Source organism: Quercus suber, unplaced genomic scaffold (genome assembly GCF_002906115.3).
Source record: "Quercus suber isolate HL8 unplaced genomic scaffold, Cork oak 2.0 scaffold_914, whole genome shotgun sequence".
NCBI lineage: Eukaryota > Viridiplantae > Streptophyta > Magnoliopsida > Fagales > Fagaceae > Quercus > Quercus suber.
The window spans coordinates 185,019-198,589 of NW_027070338.1; the positions used below are offsets into that span (position 1 = coordinate 185,019).

Here is a 13,571-nt window from a genome sequence, read left to right on the forward strand (position 1 = left end):
CCCATCTTCTAAATATCTCCTTTCTCTCCTATTTGCCCTTCCTTCTTCCCCTTTTTACTCTTCAACTCTTCCTGCTTCTATCATTTTTTTTTTTTTTTTCCCTTTTCAGTATCTATCCTCGATAACTAAGAAAAAAATTTAGCTACAAAATTGATTATAACATTAAACGATAAATTCACTTAATAAAATAAATATTATTACATATTTTAAAAATCTAACCGTTGAATTACATATTCTTTACGCTCTTAATGCACATGTCAATTTTTGTGTCAATCGGATATCATTTACTATATAATCTATTATCTTATATTTTATGCATAATTTTAAATTGCAAAAACTTACAATTTAAAAATTTATTGATAACATAGCTATTGATTTTTAATTTTCTTGAAATTTTGCAAACATAGAGAATATAAGAAGAAGATGCAATCCAATGATGGATTTATCAAAATTTACCTCCAATAAAAAGATATTGAGTGAGTTTGTAGCCTACGGCTACAATCAATTTTATAACTAAACTTTGTCCATAACTTAATATCTTTTCAATTTGGCTAGAAACTTTACAAACTTATTATATATATTTATATTGAGTGTAAATTTTGAATATATAACCGTTAGATTGCATGTTATTATCACATTTTTAATACTTACAAAATTTCAAGAAATTCAAAGATCAATTACTATATTATCAAATAAATGTTATAATTTCAAGTTTTTGTAATCTAAAGTTGTATATAAAAAATAAAATAATTGATTAAATAGTAAATAATATCCAATTTGAACAAAATTTGATATATATGTTAAGAACATAAGGAACATAAAATTTAACGGTTAAATTTTCAAAATTCATACCCAAAAAAGAAACATATGAAAAGTTTGAAGAGTTTCTCTCCAAACTTTGTTCTTACATTAATTCATACTTAATATCTTCTCTTTTTTTTTTTCTTTTTTTTAATTGTTATGGTCAATTTGAAATCTAAGAGCATTCACATTAGCTCATGCAAAAATTTTAGTCTATTTTCACGTAATAACTTACTTTTTTTTATTTATTTTACATTATCACTTTTCAAAATATCGTACATTAGATTATCTATTTTATACTACATTTTATTAAAATATTATTTTTTTAATTATTTCTCTTTCTTCACATAAAACAATCACCATCGACTCTCTTCTTTCATCCTGAGATACATAAAGAAAGAATAAACAATTAAATGTAAAATGAATAATGTCAGTGAAAATTTACAAGTTTGCCATAGTAACCATGTAAATTTATATTGACACTATTTATTTTGCATTTAGTTGTTTATTCTTTCTTTACATTTCTCGAGATAAAAGAAGAGTAGATGATGATTGTTTTGTGTGAAGAAAGAAAAATAATTTTAAAAAATCAAAAAAAAAAATTTTTTTGAGAATGTAAAAAAAAAAAAAAAAATTAATATGGACAAGTGTGAATCATTTTAAAGTAAAATTATGTAAATTTTACTCTTTTTATATTGTACACATGTAAATGCTCTAGTTCTTTTTATAGAGAGACCAATCAATATCACTAGATTACAAAAGTCTTGACTTAATTTCATACTTAATTACATGTTCCAAAATTCTAGGCAAAAATATGTGCGAGTTTTTGTAAATGAGCTAAATAAACGTAATCTCTAATAAACTAGGCAAATCCAAAATTCCGTTCATTTTAGATAGTCAATCCCAAAAATCAAGCTCCAATGGTCTCACTATCTTAGGAAAAAAAAAAGTTTTGGTTGAGCTACAATTACTCTTTTGGTGAGAAGAGTATAGTAATTTCTATAAACACAGTTCTGGGATTAAAATATTCAGTTCTTTTTCTCACGCCTATAAAGAAATCATTAGGTAGAAAAATAATTTAAAAAATTTTAGAAAACTATTATATTAATAAATTAGAGAAAACGAGAGAATGTTTAGTGAAGTGTATCTGAAAAAATAGATAGGCAAGCAAAATTGATAAGGAGGAATCATAGCAAGTACCATGGGCTTAACCCGTCAGCTTATGCTCAGGCTGACGGGCCAGTCACGACGGATGTTAAGGACTCTAACACGCTGACGGTAAGGGAAATCCGAGAAGCTTGACTAATTATGTTCAAAGAGGCTGACGACCCTTTACCGACGTAGGGAACGAGACAAGCCGACGGGTAAAAGGCCGACGGTTACAATAAAACCTTTACTTGGCCACCACGCTCAATGATAGATTCCTATAAGGAAAGGACTCCGCAATCTACGCTCATAAGGATTCCTATAGGAAAAGACTTCTGCTCCAAGGAAGAAAGGTCAACCCTCTACTACTATAAAAGCCCCAATACCTTTACGAATCGAGGTACGCATAATTAACCCCTCTCTAGCACTCTAGAGTTGAAAGAAGTTCTAACTTGACCTTCGGAGGATATTTGGCCGGCACCACACCGATGCTCTCTATTAGGTCCTCCTTTCTTTGTGCAGGTGTCATTTCAAGGGTACGAGTATTGTGCAACTCACTGTTGATATTTTCGGCATCATCAGTTGGCGCCGTCTGTGGGAAACGTCGTAATTAAGCCATACTATCGTTTCCCGGACTAAAGGGTTGCATGGTACTCACTCGCTCAATGGCGACTACTAATGACGTACACGGAGAGGAACCACCCACGACTGCCCTCGAGAGACAAGTTCGGATCCTCAGCGCCGCCGTGGAGCGTCTCACTAAACAGAACCTCGACTTAGAAGAACAGCTGCGCCAGAAGGATGCAGCACTACATGACCAACCAGAAGATCAGGAAGGGACTAGCGCTCCAAATCGGAATCAGGAGAGACCCGAGGGCAGCCACGCCCCAAGCAGGCTGGAGAGGCAGCATGTGAGCATGCCATCCCTCACGAATGCGACTCCACCACATATTGCTACCGAAATGTAGGCAATGAGGGAACAGATGGAGGTCATGATGAACGCCCTCAAAGGGCGAGTCTCCAGTGATCTCGACGATCTAGTCAACCGTACCGACTCGCCCTTCACTGTGGCCGTGAACTCCTTCCCCCTACCCCACAAGTTTCGCATGCCGAATATAGATAGCTATGACGGGGTGAAGGATCCTCTGGACCACCTGGAAACTTTCAAAACCCTGATGCATCTTCAGGGGGTAGCAGATGAGATTATGTACAGGGCCTTCCCCACAACACTCAAAGGCCCCGCAAGGGTATGGTTCAGCCGGCTAACGCCCAACTCTATCAGCACCTTCAAGGAGCTAAGCGCTCAATTCACTACACACTTCATTGGGGGACATAGGTATAAGAAGTCCACGGCATGCCTGATGAGTATTAGGCAAAGAGAGGACGAGACGTTATGATCCTACATAACGTGCTTTAATAAGGAAGCGCTATCGGTTGACGAAGCCGACGACAAAATACTTGTAGCGACCTTCACGAATGGGTTGCGAAAGGGCAAGTTTTTGTTCTCCCTATACAAAAACGACCCGAAGACCATGTCGGAAGTACTCTACAAGGCTACCAAGTATATGAATGCTGAGGACGCGTTGTAGGCCCGAGAAGAGAAGCTGAGAAAAAGGGAGAGGCAGGAAGATGCACGACCAGACCAAGGGAGAAAGAGGCCCAGAACGGGAGATCGAAGAGACGAAAGACGTTCTAAACCCCCGGGAGGGAGATTCACAAGCTTCACCCCGCTGACTGCCCCAATAGATCAAGTCCTAATGCAAATTAAGGACGAAGGGGCTCTGACCTTCCCTGGAAAGCTGAAGGGGGATCCTAATAAGCGTTCCAGAGATAAGTACTGCAGCTTTCACCGAGACCACGGCCATGATACAGCTGACTGTTACGACTTGAAGCAGCAAATCGAGGCCCTTATAAGACAAGGGAAATTGCAGAAATTCGTAAGCAAGGAAAGAGCGGATCCAGCACCTCTAGAGCACCCTCCCCGATGAGACAATGACCGACCAAGACCTCCCGTTGGTGACATACGAATGATTGTAGGAGGGATGGCTACCAGGCCGTCCAAAAAGGCTCGAAAGACGTACCTCCGGATGGTCCAAAACGTCCAGTTGACGGGTCCAGTGCAAAATATAGCCCGAAGGGAAAGCCCCGTTATCGAGTTCTCGGAAGAAGACGCGCGACGTCTTCACCACCCGCACGACGACGCGCTTGTTGTTAGCCTACAGGTTGGGGACTACAACTTGCAACGGGTTTTGGTCGACAATGGCAGCTCGGCAGACATCTTGTACTACCCGGCATACCAGCAGATGAAAATCAGCAGGGAACAACTGGTTCCAACGAACGCCCCACTTGTCGGTTTTGGAGGTGCAAAAGTGTTTCCGCTGGGCGCGGTCACGTTGGCTGTGACGGCAGGCGACTACCCCCAGCAAATCACAAAGGACGTAACGTTCCTCGTGGTCGACCATTCGTCTACCTATAATGCTATCCTAGGGCGACCCATCCTCAACGCGTGGAAGGCGGCAACTTCAATTTATCATTTAATGATCAAATTCCCAACAGAATACGAAGTCGGAGAACTACGTGGAAACCAGATTGCCGCACGCGAATGCTACGTGGACATGATGGAAATGGATGATCACCTCCAAACCATGAGCATTGAAGAGCACCGGAGCGCGACGGAGCCACCCCTGGACGACTCCATACCTGACCAGACAACAAGGATTGGAACCCTTGCAAGTCCCGCAATCCGGCAAACACTTATAGCATTCCTCAAAGAGAATCAGGACATATTCGCCTGGAGTCACGAGGACATGTCAGGAATAGACCCTTCCGTCATGGTGCATAGGCTGAATGTATCACCATCCTTTCTGCCCATCCGGTAGAAGAAGCGGGTCTTCGCCCCAGAACGGGATCAAGCCATAGTCGAAGAAGTCCGCAAGCTACGAGAGGCAAATTTCATTAGAGAAGTCTACTACCCCGACTGGCTAGCGAACGTAGTGATGGTCAAGAAAGCTTCCGGGAAATGGAGAATGTGTGTAGACTTCACCGATCTAAACAAGGCATGCCCTAAAGACAGCTACCCTCTCCCTAGAGTCGACACTCTAGTAGACTTCACGGCTCAACACCAGCTATTAAGCTTCATGGACGCTTTCTCCGGCTACAACCAAATTAAGATGCACGATGATGATCAAGAAAAAACTTCCTTCGTAACCAGCCAAGGCCTATTCTGTTACAAGGTAATGCCGTTTGGTCTAGATGATGATCAAGAAAAAACTTCCTTCGTAACCAGCCAAGGCCTATTCTGCTACAAGGTAATGCCGTTTGGTCTAAAAAATGCGGGCGCAACATATCAAAGGCTTATGAACAAGATGTTCGCACGGCAGATCGGGAGAAACGTCCAGGTATATGTAGATGATATGCTGGTTAAAAGTCGAAGGGAAGAAGATCATTTAGAAGACCTCAGGGAAACGTTTGACACCCTTCGCTCTTACAACATGAAGCTTAATCCAGGGAAGTGTGCCTTTGGGGTGACGGCAGGAAAATTCTTAGGATTCATGGTTTCCCAGAGAGGCATCGAAGCCAATCCAGACAAGATCCGGGCTATAATGGAGATGGCACCACCAAGGAATGTGAAGGAAGTACAGAGCCTCAACGGCAAGATAGCAGCGCTAAACAGGTTCGTCTCCAGGGCGACAGACAAATGCTTACCCTTGTTTCGCACGCTAAAAAAGTCTTTCGAGTGGACCACTGAATGCCAACAAGCGTTTGAGGAGTTGAAGGCTTACCTCTCTTCCTCACCACTGCTAAGTCCCTTGCAACCAGGAGAAGAACTCTTTCTCTATCTCGCTGTCTCCCCAGCCGCCGTCAGTGCCGCCTTGATTAGAGAAGAAGAAAAAGTATAGAAACCTGTGTATTACACTAGCCGGGCGCTACGAGGAGCTGAAGAAAGATATCCACCCATGGAAAAACTCGCTTTCGCGCTGGTTACAGCAGCCCGCAAACTGAAGCCGTACTTTCAAGCCCACACGATTATTGTCTTAACTGATAAGCCTTTGCGACGAGCAATGAGCAACCCAAAAGCTGCCGGGTGCTTGGCACTTTGGGCCATAGAATTAAGCGAGTTTGACATCCAATATCGCCCGCGGACCGCTGTTAAGGGGCAGGTCGTTGCAGATTTCATAGTAGAATTCACGAATGGTGAGGACAGGGGGGCAGAAGAATCCCCGCAATGGAGCATACATGTAGACGGATCCTCCAACAGGCAGGCAGGCAGAGTTGGCGTCGTACTACAGTCACCCGAAGGAGATACGGTAGAGTGTATGGTCCGCCTTGAATTCCCTACCACCAATAACGAGGTGGAGTACGAAGCTTTGATAGCAGGGCTTGACCTCGTAAAAGCAGCGGGAGCCGAAAAAGTGATCGTTTACTGTGACTCCCAAGTCATAGTCAACCAGATAAGTGGGGAGTATGAATGCAAAGGCGAAAGAATGAAGAAGTATCTAGACCAAGCAAGGAGGAGGATGAATGAGCTGAAGGTCAAAATTATACAGATCCCCCGGGGAGAAAATGAACAAGCCGACCGCTTAGCCAAAACCGCCTCGGCCGTACACATGGCCACCATTGGTAATACACTATCCTTCACACAGCTCTCTCCACTCATAAATGTTGTCGACGTACAGGAGCTCGATCCCCAAAATGATTGGACCACGCCATTAACCTCTTTCTTGAAGAACGGCATGTTGCCGAATGATAAGGAGGCGGCAAGAAAACTGAAGGTTCAAGCAGCAAGGTTCGTGCTGATAAGAGATGTTTTGTATAAGAAAGGTTTCTCCCGCCCCTACCTACGATGCCTAGGTCCTGAAGAAGCAGATAACGTCATGAGAGAAGTGCACGAAGGGATCTGCGGAAACCACTCAGGATCAAGATCGCTAGTGCACAAGCTAGTACGAACTGGGTACTTTTGGCCAACAATGCAGAAGGATGCCGAGGCTTATGTGAAGGCCTGCGACAAATGCCAAAGGTTCAGCAACGTCATCAGACAACCACCCGAGGAACTCACCCCGATAACGGCACCATGGCCATTCGCTCAGTGGGGGTTGGACATCATGGGGCCGTTCCCTACGGCAATACGACAACTGAAGTTTCTAATTGTCGGCATTGACTACTTTACGAAGTGGGTGGAAGCTGAAGCCTTGGCCACCATTACAGAGAAAAACTTAAGGAGCTTCGTTTGGCGATGCATCATATGCAGGTTTGGCATTCCAAGGATCTTAGTCTCGGACAACGGGAAGCAATTCGACAATGACTCCTTCAGGGACTTCTGCTCGCAGTTAGGGGTACGGAACCACTACTCCTCCCCCGCCCACCCCTAAGCCAATGGACAGGTCGAAGTTACAAACCGGTCCTTGCTAAAAATTATCAAGACCCGGCTAGAGGGGGCAAAGGGCATATGGGCTGAAGAGTTGCCGAGCATACTATGGGCCTACAGGACAACAGTAAGGACACCAACAAGAGAGACACCATTTCGACTAACGTACGGGAACGAAGCAGTCATCCCAGCCGAAGTCGGCCTTACAAGCTACAGGGTGCACAACCATGACGAAAAAAGGAATGATGAGGCCATACGTCTGCAACTTGATCTGGTGGACGAAGTCAGGATGGCAGTAGAACAAAGGCTCGTACGGTACCAGGACCGCATGGCCAAGCATTACAACTCCCGGGTCAAACACAGAGACTTCCAGGTGGGAGACCTCGTTCTAAGAAAGGTTATGGGTGCAGCAAGGGACCCCACCCAAGGAAAGCTCGGCCTAAATTGGGAAGGACCCTACCGAGTTACGGCATGGCAAAGCAAGGGCACCTACCATCTAGAGACACTGGACGGACGAAAGCTACCACACCCATGGAATGCTGAACACTTACGGAAGTACTACCAGTAGGGGCGGCGACACGAAAAGCAACTTTTTTAAGCACACTAAGACTTATCGATTATCCTTTTAAGTATTTATTACAATAAGCCCAACGGGCAGTTTCTTCTACTTATGTTTTTGCTACAATAAAGCCCGAAATGGGCAGATTTTGTTTCCAGACTACCTTTTATATTAATGCACTATAATGAGAATTATTGAAGTACCTACTTACAAGTTCAACTTCACAAAACGTGAACGGCCTTAGAACCTAAAAAGACTGTAAAAGTGGTTAAGTCCACAATCGTCTCAGCTCCCAAGCTGACGGTCTAACCAAAAGACCGACAAAAAGTGGTTAAATCCACAATTGTCTCAGCTCCTAAGCTGACGATCTAAAAAACTGGTCAAGCTGACGGTCTAACCAAAAAAAAAAAAAAAAGGAAAAAAAAGTGGTTAAGTCCACAATCGTCTCAGCTCTTAAGCTTACGGTCCAAAGGACTGATCAAGACCACAATCATTTCAAATCTTAAGCTGACGGTCTAAAGGACTGGTCAAGACCACAATCATTTCAGCTCTTAAGCTGACGGTCCAAAGGACTGATCAAGACCACAATCATTTCAGCTCTTAAGCTGACGGTCTAAAGGACTGGTCAAGTCCACAATCATTTCAGCTCTCAAGCTGACGGTCTAAAAGACTAAATATAGTTAAGACCACAATCATCTCAGCACTCAAACTTACAATCAAATTAAAGGACTGAGAAAGAAGTAATTAAACCGACGGTATAAAAATAATCAAGTCCACAAGATGGATAAAACGACAAAATTGACGGTCCAAATAAAAGACTGACGGAAGGCGTAAACCAATTACGTCAGCCATTAGACTGACGGTCTAAAAAAGGCTGAATCTATCAGTCCACAAATGGACAAGTCTATAAGGCAGATGACCTTGTCACGAGGTAACAGGATTTTGCCAAAAATTTGTACAATCATTGAAAAAAAAAAAAAAAACTGACGAATTTATTAAGCAGATTTACACTAGAAAGCTCAAAGTTTAAACTGACGGTTTAGTAAAACTGACGGTACTAAAAAGGGCCCACAATCCTGATTCCGTTCTTTCAAATCAAAACATACGAGTTAAAAAGTAGCTACATACAAGTGATTAAGAGCGACGGCATCACAAACAAACCAAAGTCAAAAAAGGGCATTTAAAAAAAGGAGCTGTCAAAATATTACACATTGGGACCCAAGGGGCACTTAATACAACTGTTTGCTACATAAATTAAAAGGAAGAAAAAAAACATGAAGCTACAAAAATAAAAACCGTCACTTAAAATTTTTTTTCTACATAGCAGAAGGGTCCTCTCCGTCAAGCAGCACCACAGGAGAAGTCTCAGCAGTTGTTGGAGGGTTCGCAGTAGGTTGGGCCAGGACAACTCCACTATCTCCATAAGGGGGAGAATCAACCAAGTCGTCAGCGCCAGCAGTGACGGCATCAGTAGCAGGCGTCATGGGCTGAGCGTCGTCCAGGGTAATCCCAGATAGGTCCAGTTCAGGAAAAGCTGATGCAACCTGTTTGAGACAATCATCGAATCCCGTGCCATAATAGGCACCACAAGAATCGATAAAGGAGTCTGACGCTTTGAATTTCTCAATGGCGTCAGCCCCTGCCGTCTCCAACCGTCCACGAAGGGCCGTCAGCTTTCCCTCTAGCTCGCCCTTCTGACGGCTCGCCTCTTCCAGCTTCTCCTTTACCTCCTTCAGCTCGAGGTTAAATGTGCGTACTGCATGCTTATACTGAGCTTGCTAGTCTCGCATGTTGGCATTATGCTTGTTAACACGACTGACGACCCCCTCCTTGGCCACGCAACGGTCTTGCAGCGCCTTCACACGAACCAAGGCCTAGAAAAAGATACAACCGTCAGTTATCAAAAAGAAAGATTAAGCACGTCAGTCAAAAGAAGCTGACGACTTACCCGCGAGAGATCGAACAAAGCTGACGAACCCAGTTCTTCCGTCCCCAGCTGAGCGCAAGGATCTATATCTGTCGGTCTTATGAGGGCTTCAATAGTCTCAACGGCAAAATCCTTATGCGTTAGCAGGCTATGGGGTCCCTGCAGGACGGGACCAGAAGAGGTCATAGCACCCTTCCCTGCTCCATGGCCCGACGTGGGGGGCGACTTCCCAGGAGTGACGGTGGGCTTTTTCGACGGGCGAATGACTACCCCTTCAGTTTTCCTCTTCTGGGAGCCCTTAGCGACGGTTTGGGGGGCAGACATAGACGTCGCCTCCCCCTTTGCCTTCTTTTCCTCCTTCTGACGGGCAGCAGCAGCCCTGATCCGTTCCTTAGCTACGTCCATTTCTGCAAAAAACGCATAAGGGAAGCTGCCGACTAAAGGTACAAAGAGTGACGTAACGAATAGGTCAAGGAACTTAAGGTGACGGGAAAATTCTTCCAATCTGCGAGCTTTAGGCGTTGGTTCTGGACCCCCGCAGTACGTATGAAGAGTGTCGAGGGTAATCAAGTCCCGGCCCGATCGCTCTTCTATAGGTATCTCTAAAACCCGACGGATGAAATCTTCCTGCTTGTCTGTTATTGATGGACGAGTGAAAGCTGAAAAAAGAATAAATTGACTACGTTAGTACCTTTTCAAAAATAAATTGAAATAAGTAGCAAACTGACGGGGATAAAAGCTGACGGCTAAAACCTGACTCCTTAGCAAACCCCCAAGTATTGTCAAAACAACCAAAGGGTATCGTTTCTCACTCTTCCTGATGGCACACCCAGTCCGTCCCTTCCACAAAAAAGAACCTACTCTTCCAGACTCTATTTGAATTTGGCATCTCAGACACCAGCCTCAACTCCTTGTCCCTGACGGCAAAATGATACATCCCCTTTGAAGAAGAAAGGTGCCGGGGTCTGTAGCAGTAGAAAAATTCATCCAAGGAAAGCTGACGGTGGCCTCCACTTAGACGACCCCACAGTACCTCAGCACTAATAAAGATTCTCCACGAGTTTGGAGCAATCTGACAGACGGATATACCAAGGAAATCAGCCAGCTGACGGTGTAAAGCCGTCAGAGGCAGTCTCAACCCGGCGGCAAACATGGCATCATACATGCCAACATCTGCAGTTCTTCCCGTATAACATTTCTCACCCTTCCTAGGCAGACGGATAGGAATATGGTCGGGGATTTGGAAACGAGTACGTAATTCGTTAAAAATCTTAAGTGTCATCTTTGGAAGGAACTTATTCACAGCCCAGTCCTTGGGAAGGATGAAGGGACGACTGCCTCCAGGACTTTCAGAAGTCCCTTCGCAAGACTCCTCGTCACCTTCCTCCCCGTCACTATTTGCTTCTCCTATTCCAATTTCACCCTCCTCGCCTACTTCTTCCTCCTGGCCGTCGTTTCCCTGACTTCCTACTTCCTCGACGGGGGTATGGGCTGACGTCTCCCTCTTTGACGACCAGGAGGAACTCTCAGACTCACTACCTGAGCTTGAACTAAACACCTCGTCGTAGCCCGCTCCTTCGCGGACCGACGACTGGTCACTCGACGCGTCACTCGACATCTACCTACAAGTGACGGGTGTAAACTAAGCACCTAGGATGACGACCTCACTGTAAAGAAAATAATTGAAAGTGTGCAAAGAAAGAAAGGAAACTTACAAGTTTTCCAAGAGTAACGGTTGAAGAAGTGACGACAGAAATGTTGGCAGTACAGACGGAATATAGGCGACGGATGTGCTCTCCAGGAATCAGTGAAAGTGAAATAGTAAAAATTGGGAGAGGTGGGCCATATATATATATAAGGAAAACGCACGGAAGACGAAGCGACGCCCTCATCCAGACGCGGAGCCAACCCGAGCATGCCACGTGTCCTAGCATTTAATACTGGGATGTCAGCTTTTAATTATTTTCTCCCCTGGTCAAAACAGCAGGTAACGACGAATGAAAAACTCCATAACCCGTCAGTTATAGCTGACAGAGATATGGAGTAGGGGGCAACTGATAAGGAGGAATCATAGCAAGTACCCTGGACTTAACCCGTCAGCTTATGCTCAGGCTGACGGGCCAGTCACGACGGATGTTAAGGACTCTAACATGCTGACGGTAAGGGAAATCCGAGAAGCTTGACTAATTATGGTCAAAGAGGCTGACGGCCCTTTACCGACGTAGGGAACGAGACAAGCCGATGGGTAAAAGGCCGACGGTTATAATAAAACCTTTACTTGGCCACCACGCTCAATGATAGATTCCTATAAGGAAAGGACTCCGCAATCTACGCTCATAAGGATTCCTATATGGAAAAGACTTCTGCTCCAAGGAAGAAAGGTCAACCCTCTACTACTATAAAAGCCCCAATACCTTTACGAATCGAGGTACGCATAATTAACCCCTCTCTAGCACTCTAGAGTTGAAAGAAGTTCTAACTTGACCTTCGAAGGGTATTTGGCCGGCACCACACCGGTGCTCTCTGTTAGGTCCTCCTTTCTTTGTGCAGGTGTCGTTTCAAGGGTACGAGCATTGTGCAACTCACTGTTGACATTTTTGGCATCATCATTTACTGTTTACAGATAAAGCCTCATTTCTCATATCTAGAAGACACTTTTAAATTTAAACCCTCGTTTCTGTGGCTTAAAATTAAAAAAAATTTATTTTTTATTTTAGTCTAAACGTATGATCTTACCAAACAAGATATAGACGAGTTTGATATTCACATTAAAGAACTTCTTGATAAAAAAAAATTAATAGAAGAAACAGACAGTCCCCACTCTAACCTTGCCTTTATGGTAAGAAACCATAGTGAAATTAAAAGAGGAAAAACTCGAATGGTAATTGTTAGAAATACTGAATGCAATAATTAAAAAATATACATGGATGTCTTTATATAGGGGGCATACGTGTGCAGTACAAGTAAAGTGTAGTACAAGATGTGTACTATACAAGTAATCTAACTGGGCCTAAAGCCCACTATATTATACATGTTAACAGCTCCTCTCAAACTCAAGGTGGATGTGAGACCAGCTTGAGGTTGTCAACCAAATTACGAAGGCGACCCTTTGAATGTGACTTGGTGAAGATATCAGCAAGTTGATCTTTGGAGGAGATTGAGAAGAGCTTGAGAGTACCATGGACAAGATGAGAACGGATAAAATGACAATCAATCTCGATGTGTTTAGTCCGTTCATGGGAGACATCATTGTGAGTAATATGAATGGCACTTTGGTTATCACAATAAAGAGGAGTAGCAGAGGATGTGGGCACATCTAAATCCTTAAGAAGCCATCGTAGCCAAAGGAGCTCAGATGTGGTATCAATAAGGGCACGATATTCTGCTTTAGTACTGGAGCGGGTCATAAAAGTTTGTTTCTTACTTCGCCAAGAAATCAAAGAAGAACCAAGAAGAAAGCAATAATCTGTAGTGGACCTGCGATCAGTGGGATCTCCTGCCTAATAAGTATCAGAGAATGCATGGAGTACAAAAGGAGACTGAGCTGAGTAGAAAAGGCCATGGAAGAGAGTTTCTTTCAAATATCGAAGAATGTGCAGAACAGCAGCATAGTGAGTCGATCGTGGAGCAGACAGATACTGGCTCACCTGATGAACAGCATAGGAAATGTCTGGGCGAGTAATTGTGAGATAAACGAGGCTACTAACCAATCGTTTGTAAAGAGAGGGATTAGACAATAGTTTCCCCCTCTGAGGGTGTCAGATGCGCATAAG

At 43.9% G+C, this 13,571-nt stretch overlaps 1 protein-coding gene across 1 annotated transcript; it reads left to right on the top strand.

Moving 5' to 3' along the window:
* The first annotated feature begins 5,903 nt into the window (after window positions 1–5,903).
* LOC136065283 (uncharacterized) lies at window positions 5,904–7,316 on the top strand. The gene has a single exon (XM_065768262.1). The coding sequence runs from the start codon at window positions 5,904–5,906 to the stop codon at window positions 7,314–7,316; it is 1,413 nt and encodes a 470-aa protein (XP_065624334.1).
* Window positions 7,317–13,571: the final 6,255 nt, after the last annotated feature.

Coding starts and splice junctions, on each gene's coding strand:
- LOC136065283 (XM_065768262.1), top strand. CDS start 5,904: ATGGAAAAACTCGCTTTCGCGCTGGTTACAGCAGCCCGCAAACTGAAG.